This window comes from Carassius gibelio, chromosome B19 (assembly GCF_023724105.1).
Source record: "Carassius gibelio isolate Cgi1373 ecotype wild population from Czech Republic chromosome B19, carGib1.2-hapl.c, whole genome shotgun sequence".
Lineage (NCBI taxonomy): Eukaryota > Metazoa > Chordata > Actinopteri > Cypriniformes > Cyprinidae > Carassius > Carassius gibelio.
The window spans coordinates 23022021-23042207 of NC_068414.1; the positions used below are offsets into that span (position 1 = coordinate 23022021).

Here is a 20187-nt window from a genome sequence, read left to right on the forward strand (position 1 = left end):
TGCAAGAGACATTTTTTCTACTAGTCTTATAAAATTAAAGTTTTTTTCTAAAAGTGGTTTTCGCTGAAATGCCATGAAAACCATTTTGGATTCCCCAAAGAACCTTTTAGTGAGGCGATCTTAAAATCATTTTTCTGCATGTGAAGAACATTTTAATAATCTAAAGAACCCTTTTCCATTAAAGAACCTTTTTTGCAATGGAAAGGTTCCATGGATGATAAATGAACCATAGATAGACGAAACCATAGATACCCATAAATTGGTTACACAAATGTGAATTTTGAAGCTGCTTTTAATACAAAGTGCTAACAAATCGTCGCATACTTTAAAAACGGAGCTGCTTCATGCCTAAGGTTTTAAGGTAGGCTATGAATTATGAACAAAACATATCTTATTTAAGTTATGTTTTTAAATTTAAACCATCATCCTAAGAAATGGGAAAGAAAACAGGAACATCTCGAGGGGAAGCCATTGCTCTAAAATCCAAATATTCTTGGTTTTAAGAGTATAAACTGAACGACTCTATAAAACATGAGGGGCTTCGTTCTTTGTTACTACTTATAAACGTTATAACAATAATTGAACAAAACACCAATTCGTTCTATAAAAATCACAAAACTGTGTTGGTGTTGTTGGAAAAACATACTCGTTTTATTATGAAAGAGTTGGTGTCTCAATCGAGCAATTTTTGGATAGAACCATTTAATAATATCTTATGTCAGTAATGCATTCCTGACTTCTAAACATCAGGCGCCATCTTAGAATTAGTGAAGCCATAGAGTGAAGACTATTACGATAAGAAAACGATTATGCTGGCAGGAGCTATTAGTTAGGGCGCGAGACTAGCATACATTGACTAAAAAAAGTAAATGTGTTGCTTTCGATGATCGAGACGTGAGTTTGTATCGTTAACTCTGCAGTGATCGTGTTGGATCATTAGCCTACAGTATTTAGCCAGCTATGCTAGTGGCTGTGCACACTGTTTAGAGCAGATAGACACTGCCGTTATAAAACAACCAAATCAGTGCAGTGAATAGCACCACAAATGCTGAAAAATGTGAAGAAAAAAAATCGTAATGTTAATATTTACTGTAAATGGCAATTATCTTCGATAAAACGGCATTATAACATGTATGCTTATTATTGGAAGTGATACTTCAGGCACCTTTTCATATCATTATATGCGTGTAATGTAACAACGACTCTTCGCTAGCATAGACATTAACTATTTTATTCGCTTTTTTTTATTAAATAATGAATAATCAAGATCAACCCGCCTTTCTCACAAATATCGCAACCAATCAGTGTGCAGGGAAACGCTCGTGGAAGTGACGTTTTTAAATGTTTCGCCTACCACCGCGAGCAAAGAGGGAAAAACGTCTGCAGAACAGGGATCATTGTTTTTCCATCATGGCAAAGCCCGCGAAGAATTAAAGGAAATAACGCATTGTAAATTTGCATAATATCTTGCTTATATGCAAAACCGTGCACGAGGTAAGAGTCTCTCTACTTCTTTCTGAAAACGGCGCGTCGGTGTTTGTAAAGAAGTTGTTAAAAGTTGTTCAGTCAGGTAAATGCTAGCACGGGGTCTCGCATGAGTGCAGTTAGCAGAGCGTGCTAACGCTAGCCTCGCGCGCGCTATACGGGAGGATCGCGTGCGTCTGTTGGGGCGTTAAAGGGACTCGTGTTTATGATGACAGGATGTCGATACGGAATCAACAAATCGGTTTAGCAGCTGATCTATGTCACTTTCTGCCAAAGTATGACAAAAAGTAAAACAAAATATTAAAGTTTTTGTTTATAACTTTGAGTAGGACAGCCACAACACAAGCACTGACAACTAAAATAATTAATATTTACGGGCACGTTTCCACTGCTTTCCACTTTATCATTAGTACATTTGCTGTTTTGCAGTAATAACTTATTGTTGTTATAAAATAATAAGTTGTTATATAATAAATGTATGTATATACAAATATAGAATATATGATTAAAAGCTGCACAAAAAGATTAATATTATCATGTTAACTAATAATAATAACAACAACAATTATTATTATCGTTGTCACTTTATAGCAGATTGTTATATGTTTAGCCACAAACATTACTAGTCTTATTGACAGGAGTGATGACTGACTGTATAAGAATACATTTCTGTTTACAGAAACATGGCAGAATCAGACCTTTACATGCAATGTGATGAAGATGATCTAGAGCCATGCCAGAGTTTTACAGAAAACAGGAACCAGATATATAATAAAGGTAATTTTTAAAATATAAGTTTAAACTACTCTTTATTATTTATTGTTTAAATGTATGTGGTCTAGCAGGCTTTGAAGTGTTTTATGAATATCATTTAATCATATATTCGGAAATGTGTGTAATTACAAATAAAAGTGTTATGCCTTTTGTTCATTTATTCATTTACTTAATTACTGTAGTCCCGAGTGGCAATAGTGCACTGATACCAAAACAGTCTGATGGCACCTTTGAACCAGCCTCAGCTACTACGGACCTCGCAAATCAAGCTGTGCCTTTGGCGTCTGGTAAGAAGAAAACAAACATGCTTCTAAAAAATATTACAAAGCCTGGAAGAACTTCCTTTTCATGTACTGCCACCTAGTGGTCACTAGTTTGCGTTTAGAAACACTGAAAAAGCAATGTAAAAAGAAAATCTGTGCAGCTTCAGTGTGGACATAAACAATCAAGTGTTTTGTTTTTACTGCTAGCTCCTGCTGTTGCATTACTGTCTAATGCTGCCCAACCAGCTGGAGCTGCCGGTGGCCAAACCTTCTTCATCAGCGCACAGGTTTTAGTTTTCTCTTTTACTGTCAATAGGGCATTTATCCTTCTGTTTACATATTGAAACTAGACATGTTGTATTTAAATGATGGTCATCTGTTTTAGCCAAATCCAGGGCAGCCTTTGGCAGGTTCAATGAGTTTGGGAACATCACTTGGTTACCTTTTGAATGGACAACCTATTAGTTTTCTGACTTCTGGTAAGTCTTACCTCAAACCAGTGATTTTATTTCACAGTTACTTTCAGACACATTTTGTGGGATGCATTGCTCTCTTTAAAGATGGCAATGAAATTAACATTTAAATGTTATATATCATATGGTGAACAATTCATTGGTGTTTAATTCTTTTGACCTCAGTGTTTAATTTAAAAAAATTACACGCACTTCTCTGGTGACGTATGCCTGACTTAAACCAAACTCCTCTCTTACACTCATCTGCAAAATCCACATTTCAACATTCAACAACCAGTGTGAATGCTCTTGCATCAGACTAAATAGTGTTCAAGAGTCTACAGTATTCCAAAAATCTGTTGCCAGGCATTTAGTTTTCTTTTTGTATTCCTCCGCTGCTCAAAAACAGTACTTATTTTGCTGAAATACTTTTGTCTGTCCTTATCAGCTCAGACACAACAGTTAATTGCTCCTCGGATGGTTACCCCAGCAAGTTCAGTACAGCAAACAACCCCTGGAAAAATCTCTGCATTGCAGATCCCAGTCACTTTGACCATCAGCAACCCCTCAAATCTACAAAGCATCACTTCAGCAGCCCCCGGAGTGACCACTCTTAACATGACACCCTCCAACGTCCTACCAGCCGCAAATCCAGGTGACAATTTATGCAGTTGATAATTCAGATTTTACAACCAAAACATTTTAGATGATTTACCTCATGTTTATTTTGTTGTTTTATTAGGAGCAACAATAAAAGTAATAAAGTTTACTAAGTTTACTGGAGCACCTGTAGCTGCTGGTCAAGTAGCGAGTTCAGTAGTGCAGACAAACAAAGCCGTCACCATCCAAAACAACATAACAAACAGAGCTCCAGCCCCGATCCTGTCTGGAGGGCTTTTTCAGGTCAACAAACCTGCTCCAGCCACAGCAACTAACGGTCAGGACCTTTTTCTGATAAAACAGATCTCTGTTTAGATCTCATCTTTTGTTGCAATTCTTAGTGTTGTTATTGCTTTAAATAAGGACCGTTTAGAGATTAAATATTACTGATTGGTGGATTTCTTCGACCAAAAATGAAAATTGTCATCATTTGAATGAATTGAATCCATATGAATTGATCTTGACTTAATTTAGGCTTTTGGCTCATCTGTACTTTGCAAGAATAAACCTAATTGGTTCTCGCATGTCAATTAAGCATTTTTGTGCTTCCACTTACCATATTTAATGAGCCCTATGCATGTGCGTTGATCATGTGAATAAAAGAGATTCATTATATAAATAGATTGTGTCTTTTCCGAAGACTTAGATTTATTTTACAATCTCTTAATGAACTTTTTAAAGTGTAACATTTCAGTGGACATTCTATTGAGGTACAGGTTTGCAGGTTTAAAAATACCTTAGTTTTGTATTTTGATGATGACCAGAAGTCATATGGATTTATAGAGATAATGGTGACAGAACTTTTATTTTTGTGTGCGAACTATCCTATGAAGAGAAGGAATTGAGAGGAGTATCTTTGTTTTACAGCATTGAAGAGAGGCTTCAATTCATCAAAATTCTGTGTTCGCTGTAAGACCTTTTACCAAAAGATTCTGTCCCTCCGTGGATACTACTGTGTAAGTTTTTATCCATATCCTTTTGAGATTAAATGCATATGAACAATGCTTCAGATTTGTTTCAGAAACTCTACTGTGAGAATTATGTAAACCTTTCACCAAATTCTTTACTCATGTTCATTTGTCTTCTTCCCCATTGTCCAGCAATGCAATCAAGAACTTATCAAGAGTGTCTGGGACTTGACAGCCCAAGCTAGAAAAAGGGTTAAGCGTCCGAGTGACAAAACCCATTCAAACCCCTCCACATCCAAGACTCCAGTGTCCTTCTCCACATCCTCAGAAAAGACTTTCAAACACGTCACCACTTCCGAGATACCTGAAGGAACGCCTAGTCCTCGCTCTGGGGATTTTGATGAGCAGGGCAGAATGATCATGTTAGTTGAAGACTTCTTCTATGGGCAGCACCCTGGCCAGCCTGCACTAGTAAGACCCAGTGCAGAGCCTATCATGATGAAATGCCAACTTTGTGACAAGAAGGTGAAAGGCAACATCAAGTAAGTTGGTTTTCAGTTTGTTTTTTTGAGGGGAGTTGTTGAGGTCAAAAGATCTTTCATCCTTTAACCCTCATTTTAAAGGCTGATGAACCACACAAAACATCACATGGAGTTGGAGCGACAAACAGGGGAAGTAGACTATCATGCTATGTGCCAGCACTGCTACAGAAACTTCTCGACACCTTTTCTTCTGCAGTGCCATGTTGAGACAGTCCATAACAAAGCAGATTCCTCAAGTAAGTCTATACCCCTGGAATTAAATATTTGTTTTTTTATATACATTTTTATTAGTGGTTGACCGATATATTGCCAAGTCCGATATATCGGCAGATATTTGCCATTTTGCATATATCGGCATCGGCTGATAAGTTTTCCTGCTTGGCCGATGTATTTGACTTATTTTGATGACGTACTAGACATTTATTTTGACGGTGCTGAGAAAGGCAGCACCTTAGAACAAAGTGCTCACATTCTCCTTGTTAATCGTCCTTGTTAGCAGTTCTGTCTAATATGGTTAGAAGTCTGTCTAATAATCAGAGCGTTTAAACAAAGGAATTAATGTGTACAACAGCTATTGTAACAATTGCTTTTATATTATTAGTGATAGGCAAATATTATAATACTTTCTCGTTTGTCGTCAGCTTTAAGAAAATATGCATTTATATAATTTAAACAAATATTTGAATGACTAATGAACATTTAAAATCACAAACCTTGCAAACTCTGCGTGACGGTCAGTCCATGTGAATTGAATGCTTTAAAGGTCCCGTTTTACGCACTTTTTTGAAGATTTGATTGTGTTTACAATGTGCAATACACATTGTGTTCATGTTTCGCGTGTAAAAAAACACAGTATTTTTCACACAGTTCACCTATCTGTATACTGCTGTTTTCACTGTCACAAAAACGGGCTGATGACTTCCTTGTTCTATGAAGCCTCTCCTTCAGAAATACGTAACGGGCTCTGATTGGGCCAGCGGTACCTGTGTTGTGATTCGACAGCAGCTGAGAGCAGGCTGCCCTCCTGGTAACGTGATTGGGCTAAAACGCACGTACTGGAGATGTATTTATAGTCACAGGAGCGTTTTTACTGACGAGATGCGCATGAAAACCGCATTTGTTTTTTTGCACAGCCCTAACATCTAGTTAACAAAGCTAAACAGCGTTGCCCTTTGTGTAATAAGTTACAGAAACTGTTAAACGCACCAACTTAAATAATAAAATACACTTACCAGTTGTGGTCCATAAACAACGCCTTCTCCAGACAAAGAGGGAACTGCTCCATCTTTCAAGAATAATCTTTGTGCAAATCCAGCATTAAACTGATTGAGACTGAGGAAGTTGTCCTCAGCAAAATGAGCTGCACATAGTTTTACATGTGCATTATAATTTTCGGGAACCGAGTTAAACATAAATTGTAACCATTAATCTCAAAGTACAGCATTCCTGGGAAGCCCAAACAAAGGTGATTGGACTCAGAGATGAAAAAAAACAGCGTTTCAACGACATGGCGACAAAAACAAACAGCTCTTCCTTCTTCTCCGTCAGAGCACAACAAGGCCACGCCCCCTGTTTGTGAATTCATGTGGGCAGTGGTTAGTCAAAAAACGTGAAAAAAACTGTTTTAGTGACGTTATTACTGCAGGAACTAGAGGGCTGTAGTCCAAACGGGTCGTTTTTGTAGGCGAATTCTGTTAAATCAAATATCTTGCTTGGCATTGAACTTTGAGCTTTAGAATTTTACAGATATTATTCATACTCTAATACTCTAACAACAACATTACACACTAACTAAAGTTTAAAACATGGAATCACGAAGAAGGGGACTTTTAAACTTTAAACTCATGATTTCAAATTATGCTACGCTTTATGCATTTGCCCAATGCCATATTTATGTTTTTTTTTCTCTGTGTACTGTATGTAAAATGAGTGTTACCCTGGCTTTATTTGAAAAATACGATTCCCAATGCACACCGACTGGTTACAGTGTTTACATACTTTTTTTTACTATATTTATTTATTTGTGAAAAATACTTTATCATATTAAGTATAAATATGTTTATTTCACACATTTATTTTTTAGTCGATTTTCAAATGATTTCACATTTTTTAAATATTAATTTAAAAATGATATCGGTCCGCTTGCTTTCCAAGATATCTGCATCGGCTGTAAAAAAACAAACAAAACAAAAAACAATATCAGTCAACCACTAATTGTAATGTTTGAGAACCAATACAGTTATTAATATTTGACTGCAGGTAATTTAGTGTCAACCTTTAACATTTCATTCTGTTATACAGAAGTGTGCAAGATCTGTGAGTGGTCCTTTGAGAATGAACCTATCTTTCTGAACCACATGAAACATGCGCACAAGCCTGGCGAGATGCCCTACATGTGTCAGGTGACTGATTTTGTGTATTCATGTATTAATTATTAATCATGTATTAATTAACTTTCCTCTGAGCAACAATAGTTTTTTCTTGAAAATGTTTGTGTAAATCAATTACTCTTGTGTACCTCAGGTGTGCGAGTTCCGCTCCTCTTTCTACGAAGATGTCATAAGCCACTTTGCAGAGCAGCACAAGAACACCTGCATCTTATTGTGTCCCTTTTGCTTAAAAGTATTTAAGTCTTGTGGCGGCTTCCAAATGCATGTCACTAGACATCAGGTAAAGAAAGTGCTTAGCACTACAACATGCTTTATTATAGATAACAAGTGTTGAGATATTAAATCATTATTAATATGGAAAGACTTTTCAAATCCTAAACTAATGCATTACTATGATTAGATGTAGGAATATCAATTATTGATTGTCTGCTGATTTATTCATTATTTATTGATATAAGAGATACTTTTCAGTGTTAATTTTGGCAGGCATTTTTTATTTAGTCTTAGTCTTAGTCTTGAGACAAAAATGCTTAATAGTCTTAGTCACATTTTAGTCATTTGAGTCTTTCATAGTTTTAGTCTAGTTTTAGTCGATGAAAAGTCATTGCATTTTTGTCAACTTTTAGTCAGCCAAACTATTTTATTTGTAGTTTTCAAATTATAATAATCATTAATTCTTCTTTGTTTAGACCAAATCAATTAAGCGTATGATGAATTTGAATCAAGGACTGAATTTGGAAAACCTTGAATAAATTATGACAATTTTCATTTTTGGGTGAAATATATATATATATATATATATATTAGGGGTGTAACGGTTCACAAAATTCACGGTTCGGTTCGATACGATACACTGATGTCACGGTTCGGTTCGGTTCGGTTCGGTACGTTTTAGATACAGCAAAATGCAAAAACATCTCAACTTTTCAGAATGCCGCAAGCGCACCGCGGGTCATGTGACAAGAACTAACCAATCAGCTTCATCCTTTCCCATAACAACGTTGAAAACTCAGCCAAGATGAAGGAACAGCTGATTATAGTTGTATATGGATTGCAATTTTGAAATAAATTTAGTAGCAGAGCTACTGCAAGCGATTTTTAGAGCTGCAAATCCATTTATCCTTCGCTGAAATTTCCGCGTCTCATGGAGAGAGCACGTCATTGTTGCTTAGCAAAGACAGACGCCTCATGAGCGCTTCTGCCCGAGCGCTTTGGAAAGGAGGAGAAAGACGTGCTTAGCGTTTTCCACGCGTTTTTAGGAGCGATATGTGAACGGACCCTAAGGCGCTCGCTCACTCAGCACGCGCTGAAGGCTCATTGCAAAATGTCTAATGCATTTAACAGACCAGAAATATAAGATCCTAAAATAACCAACAGGTCTGGTGTTTGGGTGCACTTTGGATTCCCTGTAAGCTATAATACTGGTGTCTAAATGCTGCAGGCATAGTTTGTTGCGTGCATGTTTCTCCTTTTTTTCGTCTTTTCCCAGATACTGACACAATAAGGTGATGTCGGCGTAAATGAGTTGACATGTTTCAAGTATTCACGCTGGTGTTTTTTTTTTTTTAAAGCAATGAAGCAACCGCGCGAAGCCCTCACTATATAGGATTTTAGAAAGAATGCAGAGCACTAGTGTAGTGTGCAAACTTACCACAGTGTGGATTTCAGAAAGTGTGCAAAGACTTCACGTGCACACTTACCATAACATGGATTTACAAATAATGTTCTAAGGAGGGGCTCTCATGTCACTCTGATCGAGCAGCTCATAGATGGAATCATGCATCTCAAACAATATGTTTGAGAGTCATCTTCTTTTTCTAGTCTGTTAAACGCATTGGCCATTTTGCAACGAGCCTTCAGCGCGTACTGAGTGAGCGAGCGCCTGACTGAGTCATAACATAACATAAACATAAGTTGGTGTTTTTTTCTTCTTCGGGAGTGTCAGGGGCGTTGCCTGTTACGTCGTTTGGGTTATTGGGCTACCTTGTTGAACGCATATCATTATATTTCTCTTTTTTTTTTCAAATATAATTAATTAGTCCAACGAACCGTTCGGTATGCATAATGCGTACCGCGTACCGAACCGAAAGCGTCGTACCGAACGGTTCAATACGAATACGCGTATCGTTACACCCCTAATATATATATATATTTGGAATGCGGTCTTTTAAGACGGAAGGCATGCATGAAATACTGACACACGTTCAGTTTTCATCCACCTGTTCAAATTCACTTAATCCATAACTTACTGTATTTACGTGAGATACTCTACACAATAAACATTTGGACTGCTGTGTGTGTATTTGAGCACTGAGAAATGATCGCGCGCTGTAGATGAGAACTTAGAGCGAGAACATTTCTATCAGCGTGATTCCGCCTATCCCGTCTTCACTAACTTTAAGTTAATCGACAAAGAATTGTGACTCCCGGGAAAAACTGGATGTCTGTTCACCTCGTCCCTACTCCTTCGGGTGCTGAGGCCATTGTTTCAGATCACTAGTTCGCGTTTTATTAGTCTATTGATCCACTGCGGCTGCCATACTGAGAATATATATGCGAACGGCCCTTATCCAATCACAATCCACTGACAGGGATGCACATTTTGAAGGACAATAGCCTGTATATGATGCATTTTGAATGTCCGGTAGTCTCCAAATAAAATTATAGTCCAGTCTCGTCTAGTTAACGAAGACGCGGCATACGTTTTGTCATAATTTCGTCATCAGATATTATATTTAGCTTGTCAACGTCTCGTCTTAGTCACATAAAAAATGTTCGTTAACGAATATTTTTCGTCGTCATCTTCGTTAACGAAATTAACACTGATACTTTTTCTTTTAAATGTTAATATTGACTGATGTGTCAGAAAGATCCTGTTAAGGTATGTGTTTGTAATTTTTTTATTTTTATTTTTTTCATCCAGAAAAAAATAGCGAGGCGCTGTGACAGGTGCAGACTTCAGTTCATCCGTGAGAAGGACGAGTTGCATCACAGACAAAAGTTTCACAGGACCTTTGTCAAGCCCAAGCAATTGGAGGGTCTTGTGCCTGGCACTAGGGTAACTTTATGTTTTTAACTCCCAATCACAGATGCCATGTCACTTGATGTTTATACTGCTACTTAGGGGTGTAACGGTATGTGTATTCGTACTGGACCGTTTCGGTACAGGGCTTTCGGTACGGTGAACGTGTGTACCGAATGCAATATTTTGTTTTGCGGAAAATAGGTACATTTTCGTGTTTCCAAACGAACATATTAAGTGGCGGAAGTCTCCGTGTTCAGTGCAAATCCCGCCCTGCAGCTGATTCTAAGGCCGGTGACACACTGGCTGCATGGCGTGAGCGTGGTGTTTCTGCTGTGTGTCAGTTGCGTGATGGCTGCTTACACACCAGAATCGTGCCTGACGTGGCGCTGGCACGCTTATCCTTTTGTAGGTGACATAGAGGGAGACCGCCGACAGACCAGGATCTTGTCTTCACGACAACAATATTTATACTTCAAGTTGAGCATAAATATGAAGCCTACTGATAAAGGACACCGTCAAAATAGACTATGCTTGACAGGTGTAATATGCCAGTGTGACACTGGCCTAATGTTTTCAAAAGGCATCATGCGAGTGTGAACATCACTACAACTAGAAGAAAAAAAACGAAACTCAAACGTAGCTCCCGTCGACATTTAAACAGACCTTTGCTCTTAATTCCAATCTGTCCAACGCAATAACGAAATCTGAGCAGGTCTAAAAACTGAAACGGTTCATGCTGCACTTTACACTTTGTAAAAGTTATATATATATTTTAAATATGAGCTGGCCTACAAACTGGGATTGGTAATTGGTGCACTGTAATCATAGATATTTATTTATATTTTTCATTCTATTTTATTATATGATATTGGTTTGAGACTGATAGTATTTTATTTAGTGGAGAATTTTGCAGCAGTATTTTATTTCTTATTCTTTTTTTATTATATATATATATATATTAGGGGTGTAACGATACGCGTATTCGTATTGAACCGTTCGGTACGACGCTTTCGGTTCGGTACGCGGTACGCATTATGTATACCGAACGGTTCGTTGGAGTAATTAATTATATTTGAAAAAAAAAAAAGAGAGAGAGAGAGAAATATAATGATATGCGTTCAACAAGGTAGCCCAATAACCCAAACAACGTAACAGGCAACTCCCCTGACACCCCCGAAGAAGAAAAAAACACTATCTTATATGTTTATGTTAGGCTACTCAGCAGGCGCTCGCTCACTCAGCACGCGCTGAAGGCTCGTTGCAAAATAGCCAATGCGTTTAACAGACCAGAAATAGAAGATCCTCCAATAACCAACAGGTCTGGTGTTTGGGTGCACTTTGGATTCCCTTTAAGCTATAATGGTGATGGCAAGAGAGTGGTGGATAAAAAAACAACGGTATGTCGCATCTGCAGCGGGAATAAAAAAATAAAAAAAACACCAGCGGGGATATATGCGTCAGTACTATCTGGGAAAAGACGAAAAAAAGGAGAAACATGCACGCAGCAAACTATCCCTGCAGCATTTAGACACTATAGCTTACAGGGAATCCAACCCAAACACCAGACCTGTTGGTTATTTTAGGATCTTATATTTCTGGTCTGTTAAATGCATTAGACATTTTGCAACGAGCCTTCAGCGCGTGCTGAGTGAGCGAGCGCCTTAGGGACCGTTCACATATCGTGCCTAAAAACGCATGGAAAACGCTAAGCGCGTCTTTCTCCTCCTTTCCAAAGCGCTCGGGCAGAAGCGCTCATGAGGCGTCTGTCTTTGCTAAGCAACAATGACGTGCTCTCTCCATGAGACGCGGACATTTCAGCGAAGGATAAATGGATTTGCAGCTCTAAAAATCGCTTGCAGTAGCTCTGCTACTAAATTTATTTCAAAATTGCAATCCATATACAACTATGATCAGCTGTTCCTTCATCTTGGCTGAGCTCTCAACGTTGTTACGGGAAAGGATGAAGCTGATTGGTTGGTTCTTGTCACATGACCCGCGGTGCACTTGCGGCATTCTGAAAAGTTGAGATGTTTTTACATTTTGCTGTATCTAAAACGTATCGAACCGAACCGAACCGAACCGTGACATCAGTGTATCGTATCGAACCGAACCGTGAATTTTGTGAACCGTTACACCCCTAATATATATATATATATATATATATATATATATATATATATATATATATATGTGTATATATATATATATATGTGTATATATATGTATATATATATATATATATATATATATATATATATATATATATATATATAAAATACTATTAAAAATTGTTAACAAATTGTTGAAAAAAAGTTTATAGTAATAAACAACCTGTAGTTTAATGTTTGCATTTCTTTCCCTTACTGTACCGAAAATGAACCGAACCGTGACTTTAAAACCGAGGTACATAGCGAACCTTGATTTTTGCGTACCGTTACACCCCTACTGCTACTGATTTATTGCTTTTTAACTGCTTGTTTGATAACATTACCATTTTCCTTGACTGCTTCAGGTAACCATCCGAGCTTATGCTGCCAGCACTGACAACAGAGAAAATTTAGTAGCACCTCCACTGAAGACTCTCCAAAACACCACATCAACACTTGTAGCATCTCAAAATGTCACCAGTGAAGTCAGTCCCATGAAGAAAAAACCAGTGAAAAGCATGGTGGAGCTAATGGTTAAGTTTCAGAGTCAGTGGTGAGTATTTTCTTGCTTGATCTATCTATTGATTGATCTATTTACCTTTGTTTGTAAACAAAATACGGATCAGACTTTCATAAAGATATTTATAGATATTAATCTTTTGACGAATGGCCATCATCTTGTTCTTCCAGCAAGCCAACAGAAAAACACTTCTGCATGGAATGCAACCATGACATTCCATATTTTTCCAACCATTTCCCCACCTATGTGAGCTGTTCCCTCTGCCGATACAACACCTGCTGTTCCAGGGCATATGCCAATCACATGATCAGTGAACATGTTCCTCGCAAAAGCACAAAAAAATATATTACCCTATACAAACCCTGCCCAAAGTAAGATATTTTTTTCCCTCTTCTTTTGGTATGCTTGTAATGTTACATTTATTGTCAATTATGATAATTAAAATGTTTGCAGGAAGGGGCGGTTAAGCTGTACCACATGTAGATACAAAACTCAGGTTGGAGATTTGATGGCCAAACATCTTGCTGATTATCCTAAACATCAAGCAAGCCATTGCACCATACGGGGTACGTTGGTTATTTCTGTCTGAATTTTTTTTTTACAATGAAAACTTAAGCTTTTAATAATGATCCTATCACAATCAAGTTATTAATGATATTCCTTCTGTTTCAGAAGGATTTTCACTTGGCTATAAAAGGTAAGTTGGCTCCATTTGTTTTAAATTTTAAAAAAAATTTTTATCTGTCATTTACCATCCCTCAAAAATGTTTGGATAACAGCGACAGTGGCATTTAGCTACGTGTTGTCTGCAGTGTTGTATTCTTTTCTCAGCCTCAATTATATGTAACCATGCAAGTTGTCATAGGAGATTTAGTCAGATTTCTCTGTGAGATTACATTCCATTTTCACCTACAATTCTGGCTAGTTCCTAGAATTCAGTTTCTAGAACTACGCAGTGTGAAAGCCTTTACACAAAAATATTTTTTTTCCATATAATGAAAGTCAATGGGAGTCAGTTGCTAGATATTTAACTTTCAGTTCAGCAGAAGAGGTAACTTATGAATTACTGTCATTTATAGATTTGTCTTCATCCCAACGGACCTTCTTCGAGGAGGTCAAAGACTCAACGACGGGGTCTTTTTGCCTTTGCAAGTGAAGCACGTGGACAGTAGCTCATTTCCACTGTCCTCCAACTCCCTTCCTCGACCCAGCTACACAATAACGCTCCCTGCTAGCCCCGCTTGCACACAATCACTTCCCATTGTGGTTCAGCCAATTGAACTAAGTGCTGTCCCAGACAAAATATGTAAAGCCAATCCAGATGCTTTGAAGTCAAATTTGAATGGAGGGCTTTCTGAAGTTAATACAGAACATACAGCAGAAAACTTGTTTACCATGGGACAGCTGAAAGTCGTACTGTACGCACTCTGCTGCGGGGTCCCCCAGGCCTCCAATCACTTTGACACTCCACCGGAAGAAGTCCAGTCATTACTTATGAAACGGCAGCTTCAGCTTGATCCCTTGAAAAGCCAAGAATGTTTTACATCAGAGGTGGCTGATAGCTTAGTCGAATGGGTGCTATGCCAACGTGAGCAACAACTGCCTATCGATGAATCTAACCTGTTTGGGTTCATGAGAAGTCATGGTGTGCAAGATATCTCTTTCGACTCGATGGTTGATTTCTTTCTACGCCATGATCTGGGCTTGCAAGCATTTGCCACATCCAGCAAGTTGCTACCGTGTAAATCCCAAGAGCTCGTGAGCACCTTCAGTAGCTTTTTAAAAAATCAAGTGAAGTCCGAATCATTTAGTTTGTCTTCTATTGGTGCCATGGAGGAGCTTTCCATCTTTGTAGATATGGAGCAATTGGATGAAGCCTCTGCAGATTCATCATCCATGTTGTCTGCATTTAAGCTGATGGGCACCACAGATCCACTCATAGATGTTGTATTCACAGCCCTGGCTGATGGGACCATACTGTCCACCATGGTTTTCCTCAGAGGTGAACTTCTCAAGGAGGACACAAGTTCATTGCCAGACTTCTTAATCCTGGAGGCTAGGCCAGAAGGGTTCACAGATGAAGAGAGACTTCAGCTTTGGTTGGACAAAGTGTGGTGTCGGCACATCAACCCTAGTTCTGGAGGCAAAGGATTGCTGATAATGGACACATACAAAGGCCACATGTCCAATGAATTCTTGGTGATGCTCAACAGTGTTAACACTCTTCCAGGCCTGATCCCACGCAGTTGCTCTCGCCGTCTGCAGCCCCTTGAAGCCTGTATGGGGCCAGTGTTGCGTGAGTTTATGCAGGCTCGCTGGAGTGAGCATGTGACAAAAGCGCCACAAGAACTGGTTGGAGCCAAACCAGCTGACCTTGCACTTCTGCTGTCTCGATGGCTTATTGAGGTATTGGATGTCCTTATAGCAGAGCCCAAACTACTTTTTCGCTCCTTTGATCGGGTTTTGAGCACTAACCCAGAGGCAACATCTGAGGAATCATCTGAGCTGGTGCGAAGTCTTACTGAAGCTTTGCTTGTCAGTAGATTGCAAGGAGACAAAGTCGAGGAGCAGAAAGCTGAGACTTCTAGTATTGTTTCTGCAGAATCTTGGTCCTCTCCACAATCAGGCATGCTTGCGTTAAGAAAGCTCTTTGAGAAGGACAGCGATGTGGAGTCTTTCCATGGTTTTGAGGATTCAGAAATTCTAGATCATTAAGTCAAATAGTATAGTAGAATAGTATTGTCAGCTCTCTACAGGTCAAGGAAATTTTTGGAAACTGCAGGTGTTTAGTGTGCCTTTTCCACCAAGATTTCGTGTTTCCAGAATAAAATGAACCACTCAACTGAAGGGTCTATGAAAATGAGTTCTGTAAATGCAGATTATTTTTAGCACGTGTAAATATTGTTGCATTAATGGGTGCTAAAGATCCCTAGTGTGAAGTTCCTGTGTGGTTATGGCTTCTATTGTTCAATGAAATACAAAAGTGCAACGTGTTACACACTGTGGTTGAGCTTATCACCTTTTCATCAGGTTTGATCTCTGTTATCTTAATGTGCATAAATGTAAATAGAAATTATTTGAAATCATTACCTAGTGTATTTAGGGTTATACTGTAACATACTTGATCACATAATGAATAAACACTTTTAGGGATATAATGTACGCAAACACTGTGTTTTTCCTTTAAGAACATTCATGTGTTGTCTTTTAATGTGGTAGAATGTAACATTTTTACCTCACCAGGGCTGTGGGGAATTTTGTTTTATTTTTTTACGCTGGCTTAGTTGAACCAGTATTTCGGGGCATTTTTACTCCATGTTTTCATTGGCCCCTCTACAAAATTTAATTTCAGCCATGTATTTCTATGTTTGCCAAACATATGTAGATATTTCATTAAATTACAGATTTCCTTTACGAATCCTTGTTCTATTTTTTTTTTTCAGGGGCGGGGGTGGGGCACATGAACAAATGATGAGTTGGAAAACTGTCAATAATGTAACTCACCCTTATAAACGCCCTTGGTGGAAAACTATTGCATATGAATGTTTGATTTACTGATAGGAGAACAATGAACACAAGCAAACAATTTTATGAAGTTTATTTATGTATAACAAAAGAGCAAGAAACAATTCTAACTGTAGTCTTGACAATACAAGTATTGATCTGGTGGTGCTAAGAGATCCAAAGATGATGTGGCAAAATGGGCAGCAGAACAAAACTCATTCAAAACCACTGCAATAAAAACAAACATCAGTAGGTCAATACAATGAATCAGCAATCATGATTTAACTATGCACTCCACTGATCTATATCCAACAACCTTGCAATGTACTAAATACATTATCATTCAAAAGTTTGAGGTCCGGAACTTTTTACTTTTGTAATTTTTTAATACTTCTGTTGTGCAAGGACACATTAACTTGAATTAAAAGTGACAGTAAAGACATTTATAAATGTTCTTATGAACTTTAGATTCATCAAAGTATCACAAAAATATTAATCAGAATATGTTTTCAACACTGATCATAATAAGAAAGGTTTCTTGAGCACAAAATCAATATATTAGAATAATTTCTTAAGGATCATGTGACACTGAAGACGGGTAATAACTGCTGAAAATTCTGCTTTGCCATCACAGGAATAGATGACATTTTTAAATATGTAAAACAGAAAAAATAAATCAATGTACAGAAGTATTTCACAATATTACTGTTTTACTGAAAAACTTGAAGCTTGTAAACCTGCATTTTCAATCAAATTAAAAAGCCTTACCAACCCTGTGTTTCCAAACAGAAGTGTACATTATACTAATACCATAAAATGTCTATTAAACCATAAATGGTGAGAATCATGAATTTCAGCCTACCTGACCAGATGGGCAATGTCCCAGTTTGTTTCAGATGACAGTGGTCCTATAATCTCAACACCTTCAGCTGTTACAATGGCGATTTCATGCTACAGGAAGTCCCAAGAAAATGTATTATTTTCAGTTTCTTGAAACACATTTACAATGAAATGTTGCACCTGAGATAACGCTCTTTTCATGAAGGACAAAGAGAGGAAGGAGCATGTCTTACCCTGTTGTAGGAGCGGGCATCACGGTAGTACAGGACTTTCAGGCATCGCTCTATCAGCGCTCGTGCCTCATCCTTTGTGATTTTTACCTTGTTCTCCGTCACCTCCCTCATCAAGGGCTGCAAAAACACAAGTGTATATGATGAGCTCATATAAAGTGTTATAACTAAATTTAAAAAGCAAGAATATCTGATGAAAAAAAAGGAAAGAAAACATTACCTGAGCCAGATAAGCACCAAATCCTGTTGCTACTGTTGGGGCTTCATATGCAACTCCTAACTTGTCCACATAACCAAGAAAGCTTAAGAGAGAAACACAACAAAAAAACAGTGCTCAATGAAATTTTAATTACAGCAGTCAACTCCAAGTCATCGAGTCACAAAACAGACATTACTTTCTATATAACTGCAAATGAAAAACCTCACTGAATAATAATTGTTGTAAACTGAACAAAAACTCACAGGTGAATAACTGAAATTATTCTACATATAAATAATAATGAATTATACAACTACTATAAGTATTCATTATATAGTATTTATTACACTTAAGTGCTTCAAAATACAGAATTGTTACAATATAGAATATGGTATAGAAAATAAGCGGTTTAAATTTTATATTGTCAAAAATATAAGCTATTAACATTCAGTAAATAAAGTAAAATAAATACATACAATACACTCATGGAAAGTGAAGCATACTATATAGCAAATATCAACTGCCTGTTTTTTTCTCCATCACAAAATCTAACAGTAATACACCCCAGCTCTATGTATACTGTAATTACTATAGAGCAAAATGTAAACTACAATATCACCCAGCTCTAATCTGCTAAATGTCACTATTAGATATGAAGATATTAGGATTTTATTATAAACATTACCACCATGAAACAAAATGTGTCTTGTGAAAATAAAATAAATGTGACTTGAATATTACACACTATAACAGTAATTCAAAAAAATACATAATAATTATCTTTATAATGTTTCATCAATTAATAATTTGCACATTATAAATTCACCTCTTAGCAAACTTAATCACCAATATCTTACATCTAAATTTTTCAACCTGTTATTTGAGAGTGATTTCCATTAGATAAAATCAAGTCTCTTTCTCCTTCTTTCTGTTTTCACTTCTTAATAAAACTGATTACAAAAAAAAACTTTAAAACTTTCATTCAAATGCAAATAATCTAGTTTATACACTCAACAGTAGTCGTCTGGACACTGTCCCACCTCTCTCCATTGTAAAATCCACCGATGACCACTGTGTTCCACAAGGGGTTCATCTTGCTGCGGCGGTTGTACATGACCCGCGTGAGCCAGGAGTGGATGGCTTTGGGGGTGTAGCTGTGTCCATCTCCAAGAAGTTCTTCATCAATCCTAAACAAACATAGATCGAGTTCAACCTTTAACGTTCACTGATATGAGGTCTCAAACCTGAAAAAGTATTCAACCAAATCATAAGCAAATGTGTGTGTACTTACACCATCTGCTCAATGACCTGTTTAAGGTACTGGTAGTCAGCATAGTCCCCCGAGGCTCCCAGGATGGTGTTGTTGTTGACCTTCATGAGTCGGGAGATGTTGCGGAAGCGCGCCAGAGAGCCGTAAGAGCCGAGCATGTCAGCAGCAATGATCACACCTCCAGTGAACTTCACCCCCAGCACTGATGTGCCCGTTACCATGGGGTTGCTGAGAAACATTCAACATTATACATTCAGAAAATACATGCATTTAACACTACCGTTCAAAGGTCTGAAAGATTTTTCGAGTGTCTTATGTTCACCAAGGCTGCATTTATTTGATAAAAAAAAATGCAGATTTCTATTAATTGGCCCTTTAGATTTTGTAATGTATTTTTATTTTAATCATTGTTTTTATTAGTCTCATTTATGTCCACAATTATGCCAAGACATATATATTGTACTTCGCATATACTTCCACATATATGTTGTATATAAATAAGCATATTAAAACACTGGTTTTGATATTTGCCGAATCATTAGCATTGTTGCTAACAAGCTAACTTAGCACTGGACCATTACACTCGTACTTTTTCACTAGATGAAGAGTGGAAAAAGAAAGAGATATAAATTACATTCAGAGTAACGTCAACAAATAACTTATCGAATATATTTTTAAAGATATATGAAGGAGACAGTTTCCGGGGTAAACAGCAGCTTTCCTCCATGATGATGCAGCAGAGAAAGGCAAATCGAAAGAACAAACTTACTGACTGCGATTTACTGAACTGACGAGTCGTGATGAACTTACAGTGTGTGTTTGATGGGTCCACATCCTGGAGCCGCACTGCTGCTGCTGTTACCCGGGAATGAATAAAACTGACCGGGTTTCGGTCCGTTCTCCCAGAAATTCAACTTCAATCCATTCGCCTCCATGTTCAGAACTGACGGAAATGACGGTACCGCTATGCGCTGCATG

The 20187-nt window shown here is 37.7% G+C and overlaps 2 protein-coding genes across 4 annotated transcripts; one reads left to right on the forward strand and one right to left on the reverse strand.

Annotated features, from left to right (window-relative positions):
* The first annotated feature begins 748 nt into the window (after positions 1-748).
* Positions 749-16584, forward strand: pogza (pogo transposable element derived with ZNF domain a). 3 transcript variants are annotated; one of them, XM_052584584.1, is made up of 18 exons: positions 749-894; positions 2165-2262; positions 2442-2546; positions 2730-2809; positions 2908-3001; positions 3423-3629; positions 3717-3911; positions 4502-4590; positions 4735-5084; positions 5166-5320; positions 7386-7486; positions 7608-7754; positions 10398-10532; positions 13012-13199; positions 13337-13537; positions 13620-13732; positions 13839-13863; positions 14246-16584. In XM_052584584.1, exons 1-18 carry the CDS (start codon positions 884-886, stop codon positions 15879-15881), a joined length of 3930 nt encoding a protein of 1309 aa, XP_052440544.1. In that variant the 5' UTR covers positions 749-883; the 3' UTR covers positions 15882-16584. The 3 variants fall into 3 exon arrangements, with proteins under 3 accessions (XP_052440544.1, XP_052440545.1, XP_052440546.1); XM_052584585.1 differs by having other exon boundaries at positions 13842-13863; XM_052584586.1 differs by lacking the exon at positions 749-894 and adding an exon at positions 912-1494.
* A 165-nt stretch (positions 16585-16749) lies between these two features.
* On the reverse strand, positions 16750-20187 carry psmb4 (proteasome 20S subunit beta 4). The gene is made up of 7 exons (XM_052584587.1): positions 20020-20187; positions 19231-19437; positions 18980-19126; positions 17961-18042; positions 17744-17860; positions 17533-17621; positions 16750-16898 (listed from the first exon to the last, which is right to left on the reverse strand). Exons 1-7 carry the CDS (start codon positions 20184-20186, stop codon positions 16886-16888), a joined length of 822 nt encoding a protein of 273 aa, XP_052440547.1. The 5' UTR covers position 20187; the 3' UTR covers positions 16750-16885.

What these genes read in the sequence shown, in the direction of transcription:
- pogza (XM_052584584.1), top strand. An exon ending in GAACCAGATATATAATAAAG is followed by an intron (nt 2,263 to 2,441) that starts GTAATTTTTAAA and finishes TAATTACTGTAG; the next exon opens with TCCCGAGTGGCAATAGTGCA. An exon ending in CTATACAAACCCTGCCCAAA is followed by an intron (nt 13,538 to 13,619) that starts GTAAGATATTTT and finishes AAATGTTTGCAG; the next exon opens with GAAGGGGCGGTTAAGCTGTA.
- psmb4 (XM_052584587.1), bottom strand. Translation starts at nt 20,186, where the DNA reads ATGCAGCGCATAGCGGTACCGTCATTTCCGTCAGTTCTGAACATGGAG. An exon ending in CAGGTCATTGAGCAGATGGT is followed by an intron (nt 19,127 to 19,230) that starts GTAAGTACACAC and finishes ATGTTTGTTTAG; the next exon opens with GATTGATGAAGAACTTCTTG. An exon ending in GGATTTTACAATGGAGAGAG is followed by an intron (nt 18,043 to 18,979) that starts GTGGGACAGTGT and finishes TTCTCTCTTAAG; the next exon opens with CTTTCTTGGTTATGTGGACA.